This window comes from Gymnoscopelus microlampas (assembly GCF_963454915.1).
Source record: "Gymnoscopelus microlampas genome assembly, chromosome: 19".
NCBI lineage: Eukaryota > Metazoa > Chordata > Actinopteri > Myctophiformes > Myctophidae > Gymnoscopelus > Gymnoscopelus microlampas.
This window is the reverse complement of record NC_139956.1, coordinates 35609399-35629386: the sequence shown is the minus strand read 5'-3', so window position 1 is coordinate 35629386 and position 19988 is coordinate 35609399. Positions and strand designations below refer to the sequence as shown.

At 42.2% G+C, this 19988-nt stretch overlaps 2 protein-coding genes across 2 annotated transcripts; both read left to right on the top strand.

The window, feature by feature from the left end:
- Nucleotides 1-8215: 8215 nt before the first annotated feature.
- Nucleotides 8216-9295, top strand: LOC311034492 (homocysteine-responsive endoplasmic reticulum-resident ubiquitin-like domain member 2 protein; the record flags this gene model as incomplete). The annotated part of the gene is made up of 1 exon (XM_084042371.1): nt 8216-9295. The coding sequence occupies one exon, from the start codon at nt 8216-8218 to the stop codon at nt 9293-9295; it is 1080 nt and encodes a 359-aa protein (XP_083898497.1).
- A 2820-nt stretch (nt 9296-12115) lies between these two features.
- Nucleotides 12116-18968, top strand: LOC311034491 (beta-1,4-galactosyltransferase 2-like; the record flags this gene model as incomplete). The annotated part of the gene is made up of 5 exons (XM_084042370.1): nt 12116-12131; nt 13000-13169; nt 13643-13998; nt 15600-15773; nt 16242-18968. 5 exons carry the CDS (start codon nt 12116-12118, stop codon nt 16447-16449), a joined length of 924 nt encoding a protein of 307 aa, XP_083898496.1. The 3' UTR covers nt 16450-18968.
- Between the last annotated feature and the right edge of the window lie 1020 nt (nt 18969-19988).

The following is a 19988-nucleotide window of genomic DNA, read 5'->3' as shown; positions in this document are numbered from 1 at the left end:
GCAAAAAATTAAGTGCAGACCACGGGTAGTTGTTCCTGGACAGTTACAGAGGCTGCGGTTTGTCAGTCCAAACTAACACTACTGTATGTGGTTGTTGTAACTTACTGGAACAAGTTACTCCGTTCGTATGTTCCTGAGGACAGATAACACATCATCAAGACCCTTAACCTGGTGTACATTGGAGTCAAAATCATCTTCCTCACACTTCACACACACTTGTCTGCAGTTAACAGCGACTGCCGCACACATGTTTGGCATCCAACCAGTGAATTGCAGCATGTGGCAAACATGGGCACTTCCATTGTAGCCGCAAGGTTTAAAACAAAGAATACATCGATGCAGAAAACATTTAATGATAACTGTAATCATAAAGAAAATTAACTGAAGTCTACTGTATGTTTTGTACTATACAAGTAAATTTACCTTCTGTTACATATCTTATACATACCTTCACAATGAGACAGCTGAAGGCATCCTTCATAGGGTCCTGCAGAGAGGCTGCTGTGCATTTGATCTTCGCTAGATGAGACATCTGGTTAAGTGCTGAAGTGATTGATGTCTTGGAGGCCCTGGAGCTGCTTGTTTCAGTTGGCCAATTTGAACACTTATGTCTTGTACGCTCAAACTGTCTTCGAACCTTCGGCTTGAATGTGGGAACAGAAAAGAAAGGATTCAAGATTTTTTTCAGATGGTGCACCTGAATCCTTTTTTATATTTACTACACCATGAATTTGAACTTTTTCTTCTTTTTTGAGTGTTTTTGGTCTCCCCTAACTCTCTTCTATCCCCAAAAATACCCCAGTTTGAACACTCAGACTTTCACAGCAAAACTGGGGTTTTCTGTAAATTGGTCTCAAAACAAGCCAAACTGATTTGGTCCCTCCCGTTTTTCAGTTCCAACCAAAAAAATAAAAAAAAACGTTTTTATTTTTTTATTTTTCTTAATTTATTTTTTTACTTTTTCCGCCCAGAACCAGGAGATAACATGCATACAAACTGGGTAAATAGCGCCCCCTGCCAAAAAGGACAATGTGGTATTGCAGGTGAAAGTGCTTTATAAGCCAGAGAGAAGTTAGTTGGAATGAGTATATCTGAGGCTTGATTTAGGCTCAAACCTTTTGAAAAACGTTTGAGGGACATAAACAATATTCCTCTATTTTTTTTTATTCATGGTGTAGTCCCTTTAAAGGTGTCAACCTATGAGATATTCTTAATTTTTTCCATGTTTACAATTATGCAGAGAAAATCATAATGACTTCATTAATGACCACAAAAAAACTGATTATAATCAAATAATTGTATTTGTCAACACAGCCTATACGCAGTATGGTTGATATTTACGCACTAGAAACTAAACTAACTTCTTCATATAATAAAAGATAAAAGGTGTTACACAACACGCCTAGCAGAGGAGAGGTGATGTTGTGGTTGTGTGTGTGTGTGTGTGTGTGTGTGTGTGTGTGTGTGTGTGTGTGTGTGTGTGTGTGTGTGTGTGTGTGCGTGTGCGTGTGCGTGCGCGCGAGAGCATGCGCGCGAGAGAGAGAGAGAGAGAGAGAGAGAGAGAGAGAGAGAGAGAGGAGGGGATTATTTATATTGGTGCACAGCATGTGAGCTGTCATATGTGATACACATGTAACAGTGCTGTCTACGTTTAGGACAATCAATGGGTGTGACTGAGCATTCTGACAACATTGAACAAGTGGAAGATCATATAAAAATAGAATGAGACAACAGCAGGAAGAACTGCAGTAGAAATGGATGAAGAGGAACACCTTGATCTCCAAAACATAGATGATGCAACCTATGAAGATCTTCAGATCAAGACCAAGAAGGAGAAAGATCTACAGAAGATACTGCACACTGGTAAGAGATGTCACTAAAAATACAAATCTCAATGTTTTGTTGCTTATGTTGTTCTTTTACTTTTTAAACAGGAGATTCAAAGAATTTAACTGAGTGTGTGTGTGTGTGTGTGTGTGTGTGTGTGTGTGTGTGTGTGTGTGTGTGTGTGTGTGTGTGTGTGCGTGCGTGCGTGCGTGCGTGCGTGCGTGTGTGTGTGTGTCCTCCACCAGACATAAGACGGTACAGGCGGGTTGGAGTCGGTGTTGGATTGCTTTGTGCTGTTCTAGCTCTCCTCAACATTGCTGTCCCACTCTATCTCTGTGAGTCAAGTTTCAAAACAATATTTTATTACAATGATAGACCTGGGATGTTATAGTTTAAGGTTTTACATAGACTACATATATCTGCAAGTAAGCTGGCCAAAATCTACCTTTGTTAAGACCCAGCCTGCATTAGGTGCAGTCAAGGCCCAGCTACATGTTTTGGTTTTGTCCAAACCAAAACCATTGGTATTCAATAGTTTATATATATACGGACTGCCGGAATTGCGGGAAACAATGCAAACAATGGATTAGGATCTATATATATATGTGTATATCTATATATATATATATCTATATATCTATATATATATATATATATATATATATATATATATATATATATATATATATATATATATATACATACACACACACACACATATATACACATATATATATATAGATCCTAATCCATTGTTTGCATTGTTTCCCGCAATTCCGGCAGTCCTGCAGGAGATCTCACAAAGCTGAAGCTATAACATTATAACATATAACACTATAACAAAAGCTTAAGTACACACTCAGAGGTTCCATCTAGAGGTATGTTAGGTCTGGCAACCATTTTTTATCCTACTTCGATGTTTAATGTCATACCAGCAGCATAGGTATGACAATAGTATTATCTCCGCCAGGCCGGAAGGGCTGGGGGGGATAATATTTTCGCCTCATCCTTGTGTTGTTGAGAAGCAAATCTCTATCAACGTGAAACCTTGCACGCACACTACCGATATAGTAGGCCTAGGCCAAGGAAGAACCTCCACCCCACTCATGGTGGCGCTATGAGGATGCTTCGTATTTTGGCCGATAACTCTTGAACTGTAGGGTTGTACAATAATAACATCTGATTCTTTGAGTCATGGCGCAACTTCCTATAGGTGACTTATGTACACATTGTATTGCATTTATTGTAAGATGTAGGTGTTTTAAATGGTGGATCTCTCATTTGGAAATATTGTTTCTATACAGATTATTCCAACATGGTGGAGAGAGAACACCTGACTGAAGACAGGGATTGCCTGAAGAGGATGCTCTGTGGTCAGTGAGACATCACAGTTTTTCTTCATTGTTATATCATGTAGTTAATCATTTGTCATTAATTTCAGTGGCTAACTTCATTGTTTTGCTGTTAGAAACACCTGGATGGCAGAAATTTGACAGAGATTGTTATTACATCTCTACTGAGAAGAAAACCTGGCAGCAGAGCAGACAGTGGTGTAGAGACAGACAATCTGACCTGATTGTCATTAAGAGCAAAGAAAAACAGGTAGTGTGTGTGTGTGTGTGTGTGTGTGTGTGTGTGTGTGTGTGTGTGTGTGTGTGTGTGTGTGTGTGTGTGTGTGTGTGTGTGTGTGTGTGTGTGTGTGTGTGCGCGTGTGCGTGTGCGAGTGTGCGCGCGTGTGTGTGTGTACTTTTTGTGCGTGCTGTAGGCTAACCTATTCCTCTTTGTGGAGACACACATATATTATACAGTGTGTACATCAGTAACCAGTAGCTATTCTGTCCAGGACTTTGTAGCCAGTTTCAACATGAGAGTGCATCTGGGTTTGACCGACAGAGACAGAGAGGGATCTTTCCAGTGGGTAGATGGAACACCACTGACCACACCAACGTAAGACTGATCATCTTCATTTTACATTAATCTCTATAGAGTACAGAAATCCTGACATCACTCGTTCATCCCCAGGTTCGTAAAGTAATTTCGCTATGGAGAATAACATTGGGTCATCTTAGAATCGACTCATATAAGAATTGTGGTCTAAAAATAATCAACACTGTCTCGGCGATATTGTCAGGGAGGAGGTTCTGTATCGTTTATGATAGTCAGTCACTTATATTTGATACAGTCTGTTTCTGGCGAAAATGTAACTAATTCGGCGGAAGTAACATTATCGTTTTCTCACCGTCAGGTGATGCTTCATATCCATAAGTAAAAACCACCAGGGTCATTTGTTTATTTTTGGAACACAGTTCTTATTTGACGCAATATTAAATACGTCTATGGGGATTCATAATGGGGGTGGAAAACCGCGAACCAGGTAGACAAACCTAGGATGTGTAAATTACGTCAGACTTTGGTGCTCTATAAATTATGCAAGTATGTGTGTGTGTGTGTGTGTGTGTGTGTGTGTGTGTGTGTGTGTGTGTGTGTGTGTGTGTGTGTGTGTGTGTGCGTGCGTGCGTGCGTGCGTGCGTGCGTGCGTGCGTGTCAGTAAGATGGTTGTCCAGATTCCCCTAAATCCAAATCTCTGTGTGTGTCTGTCTGTCTGTCTGTCTGTGATCCCTGAAGTAATCAATAAGACATCATAAAACTGACATAGACTGGCTTCCAAATACTAATGGCATGCGTCCCAATGGGCCTGTAATATACATATATTATTAAGTCAACAATTTGATTCTTGTTAGATCAGCAGATAAGTGCCCCATCTGAAAATGATTTGACCCCCAGAAGCAAAGATTTGAGTTAAAAATGTCCGATTTAAAAATATATATACTGTATATTAGTGTGACTCTATATTAACACATTTTGCTGGGGACCCCCTGGTACCCTCCCAAGGACCACTAGGGGTCCCCGGACCCCACATTGAGAACCAATGATCTAGAATATCATTTGAGGTCATTATCAAAAAACAAAATACCTAGAGTGAAAAACCAAACCTGTGAAAAGTATTGTAATGAATGAACTGTTCCTCAGGTACTGGAAGCCTGGTGAGCCTGATCGTGAACGCAATGACCCTGGAAAAGGCCTTTACCCTAATGCAGTAGAAGACTGTGTTGAGTATTATGATGGGTCTCATTCTTCCTCTTCTGTCAGAGGATGGAACGACATACCGTGTTCTAATGCTAGCATGCATGCCACCTACTGGATCTGTGAAAGAGTTGTGTGCTGAAAACATCATGTTCACAATATATCAGTTAACTGGCGTGTTGGTACAGCTACATGATGGCTGTGTTTACATGTGGTAGTTTGTGTGTTTGCTTTGGTTTGTCTGCCTTGCGGTTCTACCCAATATGCACTGTAGACACTATATTACCATTTATATTCATATTTTCATCATTCATTATTCCATTATTGAGTTAAAAGGGAGCCTATAGAGTGTGAATAACAACCATCTGTTCCATTGTAATACCATGTTTCATGAAGATCAATAAAGCTTTATTCTTAAATTCTTAAATTAATGCAAAATAACATAACAATATACATCTATTTCTCACCATTTGCTCCCCATACTGTATACATTTTTTATTTTATTTTTATTTTCCATTTAACTTTCTAATTGATTGAGTATGCTTAAGAATTCTATTTACATTTGAAAGTTTCTTATATTTGCAAATCACTGTTTATATTTTAGCTTCCTTTAACACTTTATTCATGTTCATCTCATCTCATAAATATCAAGCAATTTGAGTGTATACAAATAAAGTTAATTGTTGATGTCGTAGTTGCTGTTGTTGTTGTTGTTGTTGTTGTTGTTGTTGTTGTTGTTGTTATTGTTATTGTTATTATTATTATTATTATTATTATTATTATTATTATTATTATTCCATTATTCCATTGATAGTATTGTACTTAATTCACATTCTGCAGGTTTCAGGTTTATTGTCAAATATTTTAGTGTTTGATCAAACCACGTATGTTGTCCATTCAGTATTATTTATCGTATTGTCTCTGTTGGGTGAAAACCTCATATGTCCAGAACTATTTCTTTCATTCAAATTCAAAGGCATCAAAAGTAGCAGATCTACAGGCTCGCGCCGCGTTTCGAGCTTATAGATCTGCTACTTTTGATGCTTTTGTGTAATGCTGTAGTTAGTATGATCAATAGACCCCTTAACAGACGACGTCACACTGATAAGAACCAGAATGCGTGCAACCAGTATGCGTGCAATGAAACCCATTCTATCAGGTATCGCTAGGACGCGCCTCACTAGCCAACACAGAAGAGGGGGTTGGGATGTGCTGAAACCAGCGCACCCCGAAACAACAGGTTGGGAATTGATAGCGTGAAACAATCACCTGTGCGTCTCAATGTTAGTAAACAAATAATTCGTCTATAGGGCATTAATTTACGAAAAAACACAAAAGGTTAGAATATGGAGATAAGAGTTTTTTTTTCCGGCAGCAACGATATATAAACTAGTAAATAATGTGAATGTCAGGATCCATGGGAACGCTGTGGCTCTAATGTGGATCTGACTTTATGTGACCAGACTGAGACATCATTCATGATGTCAAGACCACACACTGCATGAGTGTCTGATAGACGTAATGACATGGTGAATCAGTGTGCATGCACATGCACAGGGCGGCGACGACGCTGGGAGGGTTAATCCGCCCCTGTGTGTTGACAATGTGGTTGAATGATGTTTATGGGCATGAGGAACTACAAGAAGAGATGTTAAACCACAGAGTCTGGCAAAGGAGAGAAGGAGAGGTGATGTTGCTCCAATCGCTTGTGTGTGCGTGCGTGCGTGCGTGCGTGCGTGCGTACGTGCGTGCGTGCGTGCGTGCGTGCGTGCTTGTTGTTTTCAATACACTTGCATTATGTACCTCAAAAACTATATTATATTAGTTGTAATAGATTTAGTTGCAGCAGCATTGGTAGTTACTAGTTGGACAATGTTATTATTTAACACGTAGGGGTTTTAATATAGTCAAACTCCCATTTTGTAAATATTGTTTCCATACAGATAGGTCCAACATGGTGGAGAGAAATCAACTAAACACCAGGATCAACAACCTGACTGAAGAGAGAGATGACCTGAAGTGGAGACTCTGTGGTCAGTGAGGCATCATCATTGTTTTTATTCATTATACAATATCATGTTGTTCTATATTTGTCATTAATTTGAGCAAATTAAAGAACAGTGGCTAACTTTATTGTGTACAACTGGATATTATACCAAACATTCCCTTTGGACTTCTTCAGAACATCTGACGGTATGCTTACACCTACAGGTCACACTTAAAGGAGGAGTTCACCCAAAAAATGATTTATTTTCTATCAATTACACACCCCATGAAGCCTTGATTTCAAGGATTTATTTTTGTTTTTGTGGCATTCCTAAGACAATAATTTGATGACCGTGTGTATTTCCGGTAGGAGACAGAAATAATCTACTTTGTGTCTCCTACCGGATACATTAGCCGGTAGAAGACGGGAATCAAATTATTAGCTTAGGAATGTGACAAAAACAAAAAAGAATCCATGGATTCAAGGCTTCATAGGGTGTGCAATTGATAGAAAATAAGTCATTTTTTGGGTGAACTCCTCCTTTAATGGACAATTGATATACATCCAGCCAGGGTAATTCCTATGTTAATTCACGCTGTTGACACTCGACAGCTTTTGTAAGCTTTGGCAAGAGATGTCAATGGTTGTCTTTAAGCGATACGCAAGGTAGATGCACTCACACGCGTGTGCACATGAGATCTAAAAGCTCACAACATGTCGCATTGCAACACGTTGTGAGTTTGTATATTTTCAAATAGCCTAGGTATAAAATAGGGCTAAAGAGGATAAAGTATGTTTTATAATGTAATCATTTATATCTACAAAGTAACTAGTAACCAATAATTGTAGTGCAGAGTAAAAGTACAATATTTGCCTCTGAGATGTAGTGGAGTAGAAGTAAAAGTATAGACAATTGGAAATATTGAAATTGAAAAAAGTGGAATGAGCATGCAGTGAGCACTGCACCACTGGTCAATGCAGCAACCCCTGCAACACCAGGGTTATAGGTTTTCAGCCTGTCCTGTAAATAAACTATAGGGACTATCTGATGTCATAAGAATGACACCATATTGATGACGTCAGTGAGGAAGTCCATTTGGACTGGCAGAGATGTTTCCAGTTGCTATGGGTTGTGATAGCCAAACCTTGGCTGAATCATCAAATCAGATCCGCTCTCAGGCATGCTGCTGATGACCGCTGTCCAATCACAGCTCTTCTTTCTGCCTGTGAGTGTCGTAAACCATTACGTACGGCCGTGAGAGTATATAAGCCTGTGTAAAGGGCCGAAGAGTTCAATGAAGAACATTGAAAAGCACCATGTCACACACGTATCCCAGCGAATCGTCCGCCAAAGACCAGCCTCAGGTGCACTCAGGCAGGCTGCTGCGGGACCACCCACAGCTCCGAGATGTGCTCAGGAAGCAGGACGAGTACATGCTGCACCTGGTCAACTCCACTCTTCACGGTCCCGCTGTGACCGGCGACCCGCCGGCCTCTGACTCTGTCGCTGGATCCACGTCCCCCGTCGCCACCATGCCGGGTCACGAGAGCCAGCCGGCCCCGGCCCCCTCTTACTCTGTACCAGGAAGTCACGGCGGGCCGAGGTATCGCGGCGGCTTCCCCCAGTGCAAACCCGACCACCCCGCTCCTTCGGGTGGTGACGCTCTGTGGCCACACGGAGCACAGGGCCCCTTTCAGGGGGACACGGACCCCAGCTGCGTCCCATACGTACCCATGCAAATGCTGTGGTGGCAGCAGATGTACGCCTGGCACTACTACATACAACAGCAAGTAGCGATGGCCGCCTCCCAGCCTCCCGGCACCATCGCCCCTCCCTCGCCTCCGAGCCCCTCCCTCGCGCCCAACGAGGCCGCGCCACAGCAGCCGTCGTCGGGGCCTAACCCCGCAGCCGCCGAGCCCGCGGCGCAGAGCCCCCCGGACATCCGGGCAAACGCGAACGCGCAGCAGCAGCAGGGCGGGGCCGCCGAGGACGAGCCGGGCCCCGATTGGCTGGACCGGCTGTACACGGTGTCGAACGTGTGCGTGCTGCTCAGCATCATGTACTTCTCCTCCTCCGTGAGCTTGTTCGTCATCGTGGCCGGCGCCATGCTGCTGGTGTACCTGCACCAGAACGCATGGTTTCCCTTCAGACCCGAGCAGCAGAACCCCGGAGCGGGAGAGATGGACGGGGGCGGGGCTCCGCGGGAGGAGGCGGAGGCTCGCCAGGACGCCCAGGAAGTGGAGCGGCCGGTGGACGGTGGCGAAGGAGGAGGCCCCGAGGACGGCAATGCCTCAACCGCCCGACGACCCCCGGGCGTCGTCGCCGCCGCCTGGACCTTCGTCTCTACCTTCTTCATCTCGCTCGTCCCAGAGGGACACCCCTATCCCGCCAATTAGACCAGCCATTCTCAGCCTTTTTTTGCACTTCCACGACCCCCAGTTTGATATGCATATTAGGCCACGGACCCTCGTTTGATACCATTTGTCTCTAGGACCCAATTTGGGCCCTATATCTTTAGCCTTATCCCTTATGCCTAAACCTTTTAGAATTATTCTACTGTTTTGAAAAACATTTTTAAGTAGTTGATATTTTTTAACTTGAATCTCCTTGAATTCAAGTCTCCATGGGGTGTGTAATTGATAGGGAAAAAAGTCGTTTTGGGGGTGAACTACCCCTTTAATAGATGGAATCGCTATGTTATTGTCACTATTACATATTCATTTATTGATGTCTTTATTTATCTCTTCATTTATTGTTCTGCTCAAAAGTTACTGTCACCTAGAAGCTTCGTTCAGACCTCACCATGTCCGTCTCCTCTAGGAATAGCCGGGGCCTTATGAAATGTCTTGATATCTTTAACTTTATTTTTTTTAAATGTTTTTATGTAAGAGCTTGTGAGGGTCCTCCATGTGGAAGGACATGGCAGCCTCTCATAAGGGCCCTTCCTATTCATTTATTGTCTCCGCCAGGAGACTATGTTTTCGTTCTCGTCCTTCCGTGTGTCCACCAAGCTAATATTGGTCAAGCTTCACGTGACACGTGACAATATGTTGAAAGGGTGTGCTTTGATTGGCTAGCGAGACGCATGATGAAATAGAGACCTATAAATAGGTGTGTCACTTCAAAAGATCATCTATATCTTTTGAAGTGAGGTAAGACAGGATTAATCAGGAACAGTACTGGCGGAGACCTGTGCTCCGAGGAGCACATTTTCTAGTTTATTTTTGTTCTATAAGGCATTGGTTCCAAAGTTGTGGTCCGGGCAGGGACCCCCAGGGTTCCTCCACGATCATTTTAACCACTTTATCCAATTATACGTTGGCTATTCAAACATAGCAGATCTACAAGCTACATCTGCATGTCGCAGGGACTTACCCTTAATCCAACCCTTGATGCTCAGTGCTAGTGTTTACTGGTTAACAATTCTCCACCAGGTGGCATGATGCCTCTACAGTACCTCCCTCCATCAACACACACACACACACACACACACGCGCGCGCGCGCACACGCACACGCACACGCACACGCACACACACACACACACACACACACACACACACACACACACTTCACTGCAGTCAAGCACTCTACAGTGATGCTGTGAATATATAGTTTTCTGGCAATAACCTGCCGCCCCACCACTCCACCCCCCCCCCCCCTCTCTCTCTCTCTCTCTCTCTCTCTCTCTCTCTCTCTCTCTCTCTCTCTCTCTCTCTCTCTCTCTCTCTCTCTCTCTCTCTCTCTCTCATTCTGCCCTCCTCCTAAATGTTTGTTTTCCTTTCATCTTCCTCTCATTGGTTGCCCCGCTTCTCTTCTCCACATGACTGACTTTCATTCAATTAGTATAAAAGTATTTATGTGTGAGAAAGGAGGTACTGAGTGAGTCAAACACACACACACACACACACACACACACACACACACACACACACACACACACACACACACACACACACACACACACACACACACACACACACACACACACACAGCTTTACCTGTAAGTAGCCTACCTCTGTTATCAGTCATTCACCTGGCTTTCCTCCAAATTACCCAGGTAATGCTTACTGCTCTCTCTCTCTACCTCTCTACCTCTCCCCCTCTTTCTTTCTTTCTTTCTCTCTCTCTCTCCCTCTCTCCCTCTTCCACTCACTCACGCACGCACGCACATGCACATGCACATGCACATGCACATGCACATGCACACGAAAAGCTACGTAAAGCTTCCATGCATGGTGAACCCATGGCAGCAACAGTTTTCTGGCTGGCTCCTCCCTACACAGAAGATGAAATATGTTTATTTGTTTATAGGGTAGCCTACTAGTTGCTATTTTTTAAAACACATTTAAGGAAATGCTTTTCAAAAAACTGGTAAAATATAAAAAACCCGGGTCATTTGGAATATATAGAACCAGAAAAAGTGCTCATCGGAGCACAGGTCTCCGCCAGGTGAGGTAGGTTATTGTGGGTCAGCAATGTTTGGAATTGGCCAATCAGGATGGAATATAAAAAATCTGATGGATCCGTGTCTTGATCACTTGACTATAGAGATAATGTGTGCAGATTTGCGTAATATTTGGACATTTGTAGATTAATATGAAAAAAGGTTTTGCAAAAATCTGCCTCCTGGTGGCACTATAATAGAGCAATGTTAAAAGGGTGGCATTTGTTTCTCAGCGTAGTGCGAATGTGCGTGCAAAGTTTCACCGTGATCGGACGGTGCGTTTATGAATTGCCCCATTTTGTTCAAAATGGGCCACTCCTGCAAACTTTAGATGCCAACTTTATAGCCAATCAGGATGGAATATGAAAAGTCAAATAGCCTAATATTAAAAAAGTTGTTTTACATAAGTGAGCCTCCTGGTGGCAATATAAAAGGCAGATAAGAAAAATGCAGGGCAAAGGTTTTTCCTTTACCTCTGGGAGTGCGCATACAACGTTTTACACAGATCGGTGCAGTTACAGGTAAAAACACGAATTGTCCTGTTATAGCGCCACCATGAGGCTGATTATTATTTATTTTTTCCAGTGGCATTTCTTCCTCTGCTCTCTTATTGTCTCGGCCATGCCGAGACAATAAAACGTGACTCTTATCATTTCATCACCACCTGCAGACAGTTCAATGTCCTCAAATTACTGTTGTTATAAACAACTGTCATGTCAAACAGGTTGGACGTGAATATTTCCCTGCAGGGATCAAAGGTTTATTACCATAATGCTGGCAGACTGCTGTACTGTATTGTGTCATGTCAACGCTCCGCCCTACAGCACCGCACCAAGCATCTGAAGGAAACTTCCTCTTTATACAGTAGGCTTTGAGTAATAACGACTCAGTCTAACCGTTTGTGAAGTTGGTTTTACTTTTATTCCAGGCTAAAACACTGCAGGTATAATATATCATAGCCTATGGATTATCAGCAAGATGAGGAGGGAGTTTGTTAAAAAGATGTTTCTGTGGGCAGTGCTCCTTAGTGGAGTTTATTTGATCACATACAGTATATACTTGTACAGTAGACCTCTCTCTCACTCTCATGGATTGCATGATGGCACCTATGGACATGGAAAAATAAGAGCTACTATAAGAGCTAATATAACAACAACTACTACTACAACGACAGCAGCCAGTGGTGGTAAAAGTACTCAAATCTTTTTTTCTTCTTAAATAAAAGCATCAATACTGCCATGTAGAAATAAACGTCCGGAATTCAAAATGTACTTGAGTAAAAGTTTAAAAAAAAAAGGATTGGTATCAAAATGTACTTAAAAAGTAAGAGTATCCATTATGCAGAATGTCCCATTTCACAGGTTTCAAATGTATAAAAATCTTTTTGAAAATAGCAGATATACAAGCTCACAACACGCGTTGTGAGCTTGTAGATCGGCTATTTGAAAATAGAAGTTTAAATAGAGCTGAAGTGGTTAATGTATATTTTGTAATAATAATCCCCAAATACAAAGTAACAAACTAAAGTTTTCTAATAATTGTAGTGGAGCAAAAAGTACAATATTTGACTCTTTGACGTAGAGGAGTAAAAGTAAAGTTGAAAAAAAAGTTGAAACACTCCAGTAAAGTAAAAGTACCTCAAATCTGTACTTAAGTAAATGTACTTAGTTACATTCCACCCCTGACAGCAGCAGAAGACACCCAGGCTGTGACTGTCCCCATCTGTCCAGACGTCTCTCCTCACCTGCTGGGCCCGTTCAGGGTGGATGTCCACCAGGCGCTGGACCTGGACTCCGTCCGGGAGCAGCTCTCCCCTAGTCTACAGGTGGTCTCTATAGCCTTATGCTTTATTGCATTGGTTCTCCAAAGTGGGGTCCGGGGACCCCCAGGGGTCCTTGAGGGAAGTCCATTTGGTTCCATTTGTACACTCTCAGAGTTACATTAATATTGATTTTACAATTGTCACAACACGCCGCGCTGCAACGCGTTGTGAGCTTGTAGATCGGCTATTTTCAGCGTGCAACCAAGTGTAAAATCAGCCAGTACGACGCCATCAAGGCACAGCCAAAACACATTTTAGTCGACCAAATCAACTGTAGATTTAGTCGACTATAATGTTATGATATTTTGTCGACTAAATCTAGACAAAAAATAAATCTAAAATATGACTGAAAATAAGTGGAACTTTATTCAAAAGACTATGACTAAAACTAAATTGAAATTTGCAGTCAAAATCAACACTGGGATACATTTAGAATCCATCGCACGTTTTGTAATAATATCGTGTTGTCTACACAGCCGGGGGGTCGCTTCACACCCAAGGACTGCGCGGCCCGCCAGAAGGTGGCGCTGATCGTGCCGTTCCGCCACCGGCACCACCACCTGAAGTACCTGCTGCACTACCTCCACCCGTTCCTGCAGCGGCAGCAGGCGCGGTACGGCGTGTACGTGGTCAACCAGGCCGGCGACGACGGCACCTTCAACAAGTGCCGGCTGATGAACGCCGGCTTCCTGGAGGCGCTGAAGGAGGACGGCGGCTACGACTGCTTCATCTTCCACGACGTGGACATGATCCCCATGGACGACCGCAACGCCTACCGCTGCGCCGACCAGCCCCGGCACCTGGCCGTGGCCGTGGACAAGTTCGGCTTCAGGTCAGTTTTGGATATAAGTAAACTAAGTATATTCCCTCAATTGTGCGTTACATTCACCCATTCACACACACATACACCGATGGCGGAGCAAACCACGCAAGGCACCAAACTGCTCATCGAGAGCAATTAGGGGTTCAGCGTCTTGCTCAAGGACACTTCCACACTAACTCTGGGGTATCGAACTGGGAACCTCGCGGTTCCCATCCGGCCGCTCTACCGGCCACTCTACCCCTGAGCCACTGCCACCCCAAAGTGGGGTCCAGGGACCCTCAAGGGTGTGGGACGATATGAAAATTACATGTCACGATTATTGTGGCAAAAGATTAATTGCAATTAACGATATTATCGCGATAATCAAAATATGCTTAAAACCCCAAATGACACTTTTGTTAACCACTTCAACCCCCAGCATCCCTACTCTGGTGGGATGGTTTGCCAAAAATAGCCGATCTACAAGCTCACAACGCATTGCATCGTAACGCATTGTGAGCTTGTACTATAGACTCAGTTCAACACGGTAATAGGTTCTTCTCAATAACTTTTACTAAAGTCTCACAGCCAATCAGTACAGTCCAACAGACGTAAACAATGAATGAATGAATCCCCCGGTCGCTCTCTCTCTCTCTCTCTCTCTCTCTTCTTCTCTCCTTCCCTCTCTAGCTTTTTCCCTCAGCGCCCCCAGCGGAAACTCTCATACTGAACAGTAGTTATTTCTTATAACCTAACAATACTCCATGGCTGCATTTCACTCTTACACTAGGCTATTTTGGTGAATTGATTTGTATAGAGTGAAGTAAGAGCGTACCAAATGCGTTCTTTACAGATCAGTTTTATCAAGTACAGAGGGGTTTAAGTGCTACTGAATTTGCAGCTCAGCAAAAGCTAATTCATCCTAGTGTATTACAGAGGACGTGATAAAATAAAATCTCTGCGATACGATTATTGTGAGCGCACGGTAAACGATAATAACGATTATCGTCGGCAATTCATTTAACAAATTTAGATTAATTTCACACATTTTGAGTATCAATACAAAACATGTATTATTATTATTGGTTAAGCTACCCCGCCTCACACAAAGTCATTCAGTACCACTTTTACCAGCTGCAATATTACACTGCTGAACACATTAATGCATTACTAATTATAATAATCCATTGTGAAATGGGCCTGCATAGTGACTAATGAGTAACCTACACTACTTTTACCTTGGCACTGTAAATATTTTCATTACAGGTCTTTTGTACCATAGGCTAATACTCAAGTATCTTTTTTAATATGGGAACTTTTACTTTGAATTGAGAATTTCTACGTTATGGTATTTGTCTCTGTCGGGTGGACACCTCATTATGTCCAAAAATGTTACTTTTCAGGATTCAAATTCAAAATGAGCAGATCTACAAGCTCAAAGCGGTTTAGAGCTTGTGAATCTGCTACTATTGATGCTTTCGCAGGGCGTTAATTTTACGAAAAAACACAAACAGTTTGAATATGGAGATATACTGTATGTAGATTTCTGCCCGACAACAGCGTATTGCTACTTTTACTTGAGCTAAAAAAAGACTGAAATCTGAATACTTTTTCTTCCACCTCTGGTTCAGGTTGACGCTGCTTAACTTCGTGGGTGGAGTCGTGGCCCTCTCCAAGGAGCAGTTCATGAAGATCAACGGCTTCTCCAACAGATACTGGGGCTGGGGCACGGAGGACGACGACATCTACATGAGGCTGCACTACAAGGGCATGGCCGTGTCTAGACCGTCCGAGCAGGTCGCCAGGTACCAGTGGTGAAAAGTAACTAAGTACATTTACTCAAGTACTAGTACTTAAGTACAGATTTGAGGTACTTTTACTTTACTGGAGTATTTCTAATTGTCCGTACTTTTACTTCTACTCCACTACATCTCAGAGGCAAATATTGTACTTTTACTTCACTACAATTATTTGAAAACTTTAGATACTAGTTACTTTGCAGATATAAATTATTACATTATAAAACATACATTAACCTCTCCAGCCTTATTTTATACCTAGGCTATTTGAAAATTGCCGATCTACAAGCTCGATCGCGACGCGTTGAGAGCTTGTAGATCGACTATTTTAAAATATTTTAGTACTTTTACTTTTGGTACTTTAAGTACATTTTGATACATATATATATTTTAAACAGAGCACTTCTACATTGCAATATTGATACTTTTACTTAAGTAAAACCATTTGAGTACTTTTCTTCCGCCACTGCACAGGTACACCATGATCAAACACGCCAGAGACGCGCACAACGAGGTGAACAAGGCCAACTGGAAGGTCCTGGAGGACTGCAACAAGACCATGGCCACGGACGGGATCAACTCCGTCCAATACACCGTGGTGCAGAAGGAGACGCACCCGCTCTACACGTTCATCACCGTCGACGTCGGCCACCCTGAGGCAGTGGCGCCGGCGCCTGTTTAATTAAAAGACACTGTGTCTTTTGATCTAGTCCAGTCCAAAAAGAAAATGTGGGGGAAAAAAATGAAAAAAGATTCAGTCCAGTCCCCCACACCTCACGACCACCGCAAGGTGGGTCCCCGCCGCGGTGCTCGCCGCGAGGTGGTAGTCCATTTGGTTACAGCAGACTTTTGGGCTGAAGAAAAAAGAAAAAACCTCCGACATCTACACTTCATGGAGTACATTTTTTGTACCGAATTAACCGAATGAACCAAAATAAAGTAACAAGAAAAAAAAAAAGAAGTAACAAACCCAGAAAAAAAAACACTGGGAACGCATGCACGTGTGCGCATGCGTTCCCTTCGGTGTCCCCCTTTGTCATTTTCCATGCCAGTGCCCCTGGCCTGAGGAATAACCCGGCGTGGGACGTTTTATTGATGTTTGACTATGATGATAAAGCTTTATAATATTTACATAGATGCTGTGTTTGTAGACGCACACTTCCTGTCCTACAAAACATACAGTATTCTCACACTCGCAATTCATGCTTGACCCATTTAGACCGGGAAAGAATCTGTGGCATTTTTAGATTTCTTTGGCTATTCAAAAATAGCAGATCTACAAGCTCATAGTGCGGCTACGAGATTGTAGATCTGCTATTTTTGAAAAATCGTAAACATTTTGTGCAAATCTTTGAGTATATATGTATTTTTAAGGCAAACATTGGTAACTCAAATCTTTGCTTCTGGGGATTCTACAAATGTCTTCTAAATCGTAACAGTTTTTTGAAAAAACATATGTTGCTATAATATCAGTGGTTCTCAAACCTTTTCCATGTCAAGGACCCCCATAATGATATGTATTTGGCCACGGACCCCCATCTCAAAATATGTCGTTCCAGGGACCTCCCAGAAGCACAGATCGGAGTAAAAAATGTTCGCTTTAAAACATATATGCAAAGATTTGCACGAAATAATTTTCCACGATTTTTAGATCTGAGCTTGTATATCTGCTATTTTTTAATAGCCAAAGTATAAAATATGGATAGAGCGGTTACACAGATACGTTCCCGATTTGAGTGGTTAAAGGGATATTTCACTTTCAAACATGTTTAGGGTAATTTTAACGTCTAGTCGGGCTGTTAAGAGCACCTAATGCATGCGGGTGCCGTGTTTTTTCAATTTGACGTTTTTTCATATTTTTCTTTTAAATGTTTGGGGAAATGAGAATATTAGTAATTGACAAAAGTAATTGACAAAACACGGCCCCCCACGCATTAGAAAGACGATATCAATCAGGAGAAACCAAGGACGGGTGTTTTTGAAGAATCTATCATGGTTAAAATGGAGTTTGAAGTTACAATGGGTTTGCATAGGAAGGAGGCGTGTCTGATAAAATATATCGAATATCAAATATGTAAATACTGAATCAAGCAACTTAAAAACTGCCTTGTGTGCTCACAAAAGCCTGAGTAGACTCAGGTAGACTAAAATATAAGATAATGGTTAAAATGGTTAAAATCTAAAGTGACAGATGCTTTCACGGTCTTAAAGGGTTAAAACAACGCAATACAAATGCACTTGAGCCCTGTGACTGAGCGGCGTGAAGTCCGCTTCTGACAACTCAACACCGTTCGTTCGAGTTGCATACAGACAGGCTTAGCTCATGCAGTCTATAGGGCTTGATTCTAGTTCAATGAAGGCTATTTTTTGCACATTCATAATGTTAAATTATTTATTATAATGGACACTAATATGAATATCATATAAACACACATAACAATACAGGATGCTACACCTCATATCACACAAGAAGGAAGTAACATAATGTAGAAGTTATGTCCATTACACAGAATGACCATGATGCAAATGTATGTTTTGTACAGTATGTGTTCTCCTCTAATTTAAATACGTTCTCTGACATTGTATGGCAACCATTTCTAGATCTGTTAAAAGAAAAAGAGCACAACAAAAAGTAGACCTTGTTGGTCGAAAAGTAACAAAACTATTGACTAGGAGCTATTATTATTAGCTATCATTTTACAGTGTGCAGAGTGACTCTATTTTCTTTTAACCATTTCTAGATAACCTCACTTGATCACATCGGACCTGTTTGTTCAACAGCAAATTCAACAGAGTGTGAATGCCATCCACTGCCATCCCATATCTATTTACTATGCTGGAAGGGGTGTGAGTGATAGCCTAAGTATGTTTCTGCTGGGTTGGGTGTTTAGTGGCTCTGTAAATTCAAAATTGTCCTGAAAAAACATCTATCAGGAGACCACTATAGGGGAGGTAAATGTAAATTCCCATCGAAAGGATGCACTGCTGCGGTTTTTCCTTTTACTCCTTTGTACATATTAGTGTTTTGTATTTGTTGACGACATGTATTATTGTGTAATTTTGTTATGCTATATTGATGAATTGAATACATAGGACCACAATAGAAACAAGTCCCCAGGACCTTTTTTGTGTTATCCTTTTGAGCCTTAATGTCTGACTCTACCACGTGCTGTTTACATTTCTGACTAATAAAGCATTCAATCACTCAACAGTGTGAATAGAGCTCTGCTGTGTGGGTGTGCCTGGGCGTGTTCAGGTAATGGGCGAACCAGCCTTGTACCTTTTTGGGTGTTGGTTCTTAGTGATGGGCAGTTGTGTGTGTTCGTGTGACTGTTTATAGAGGTCATGAAGCTACAGTTAAACTGTGGTCACGTCTAGCTTCCGTCAGTACAGCCTACGCATTGTGGTTAACATTTACGTAAGAGAAAGAAACGAGAGGAATTTGAACAGATTAGATCAGATGTTAAACCACAGAGCCTAGGAGAGCAGAGGTGACAAACCGGTCGCGCTGGATGAAATTCCAACGCAAGACATTAAGAAGAGGAACTGTATCTCTCTCTCTCTCTCTCTCTCTCTCTCTCTCTCTCTCTCGTAACTAAAGTTTTCAAATAATTGTATTGGATTAAAAGTATAATATTGCCTTTGAGATGTAGTGGACTAGAAGTAATAGTATTGAACATTGGAAATACTTTAGTAAAGTCAAAATACCTCAAAATTCTACTTAAGTACAGTACTTGAGTAAACGTACTTAGTTACTTTACACCACTGCCTATTAGAATACTGCATGGCAATCGAGAGTTAAGGGCTGTCGTCCACACCAAGCACTATAAGATGAGACCATTACATATTTCTCACTTTTATTTACCCAGGGAGCTGAACACAGGTGCTCATTTCCAGCAACGCCCTGCACACACACATAGACACACACAGACAAACACACACATTAAAACCTGGGAGCTGACGAGTACAACCACAGCCTGGTACTGTTGGCCACTGAGCAGCTCCACTGGAGCAGTTGGAGGTTCAGTGACTTGCTCAAGGGCACTTCAGCGGTGTTGGGGGAGCCTAGGCGTGAGTGGTGGCCATTCACTTCCCCACCCCGATTTTTTTTCCTGCCGGTCCAGGGAATTGAACCGGACAGCGGCGTCAATCGGGGGGAGACGCGGGGGACTTGTGAAGTTTACGTACAAATGCGATAATTATCGTACATCTGGCAACACT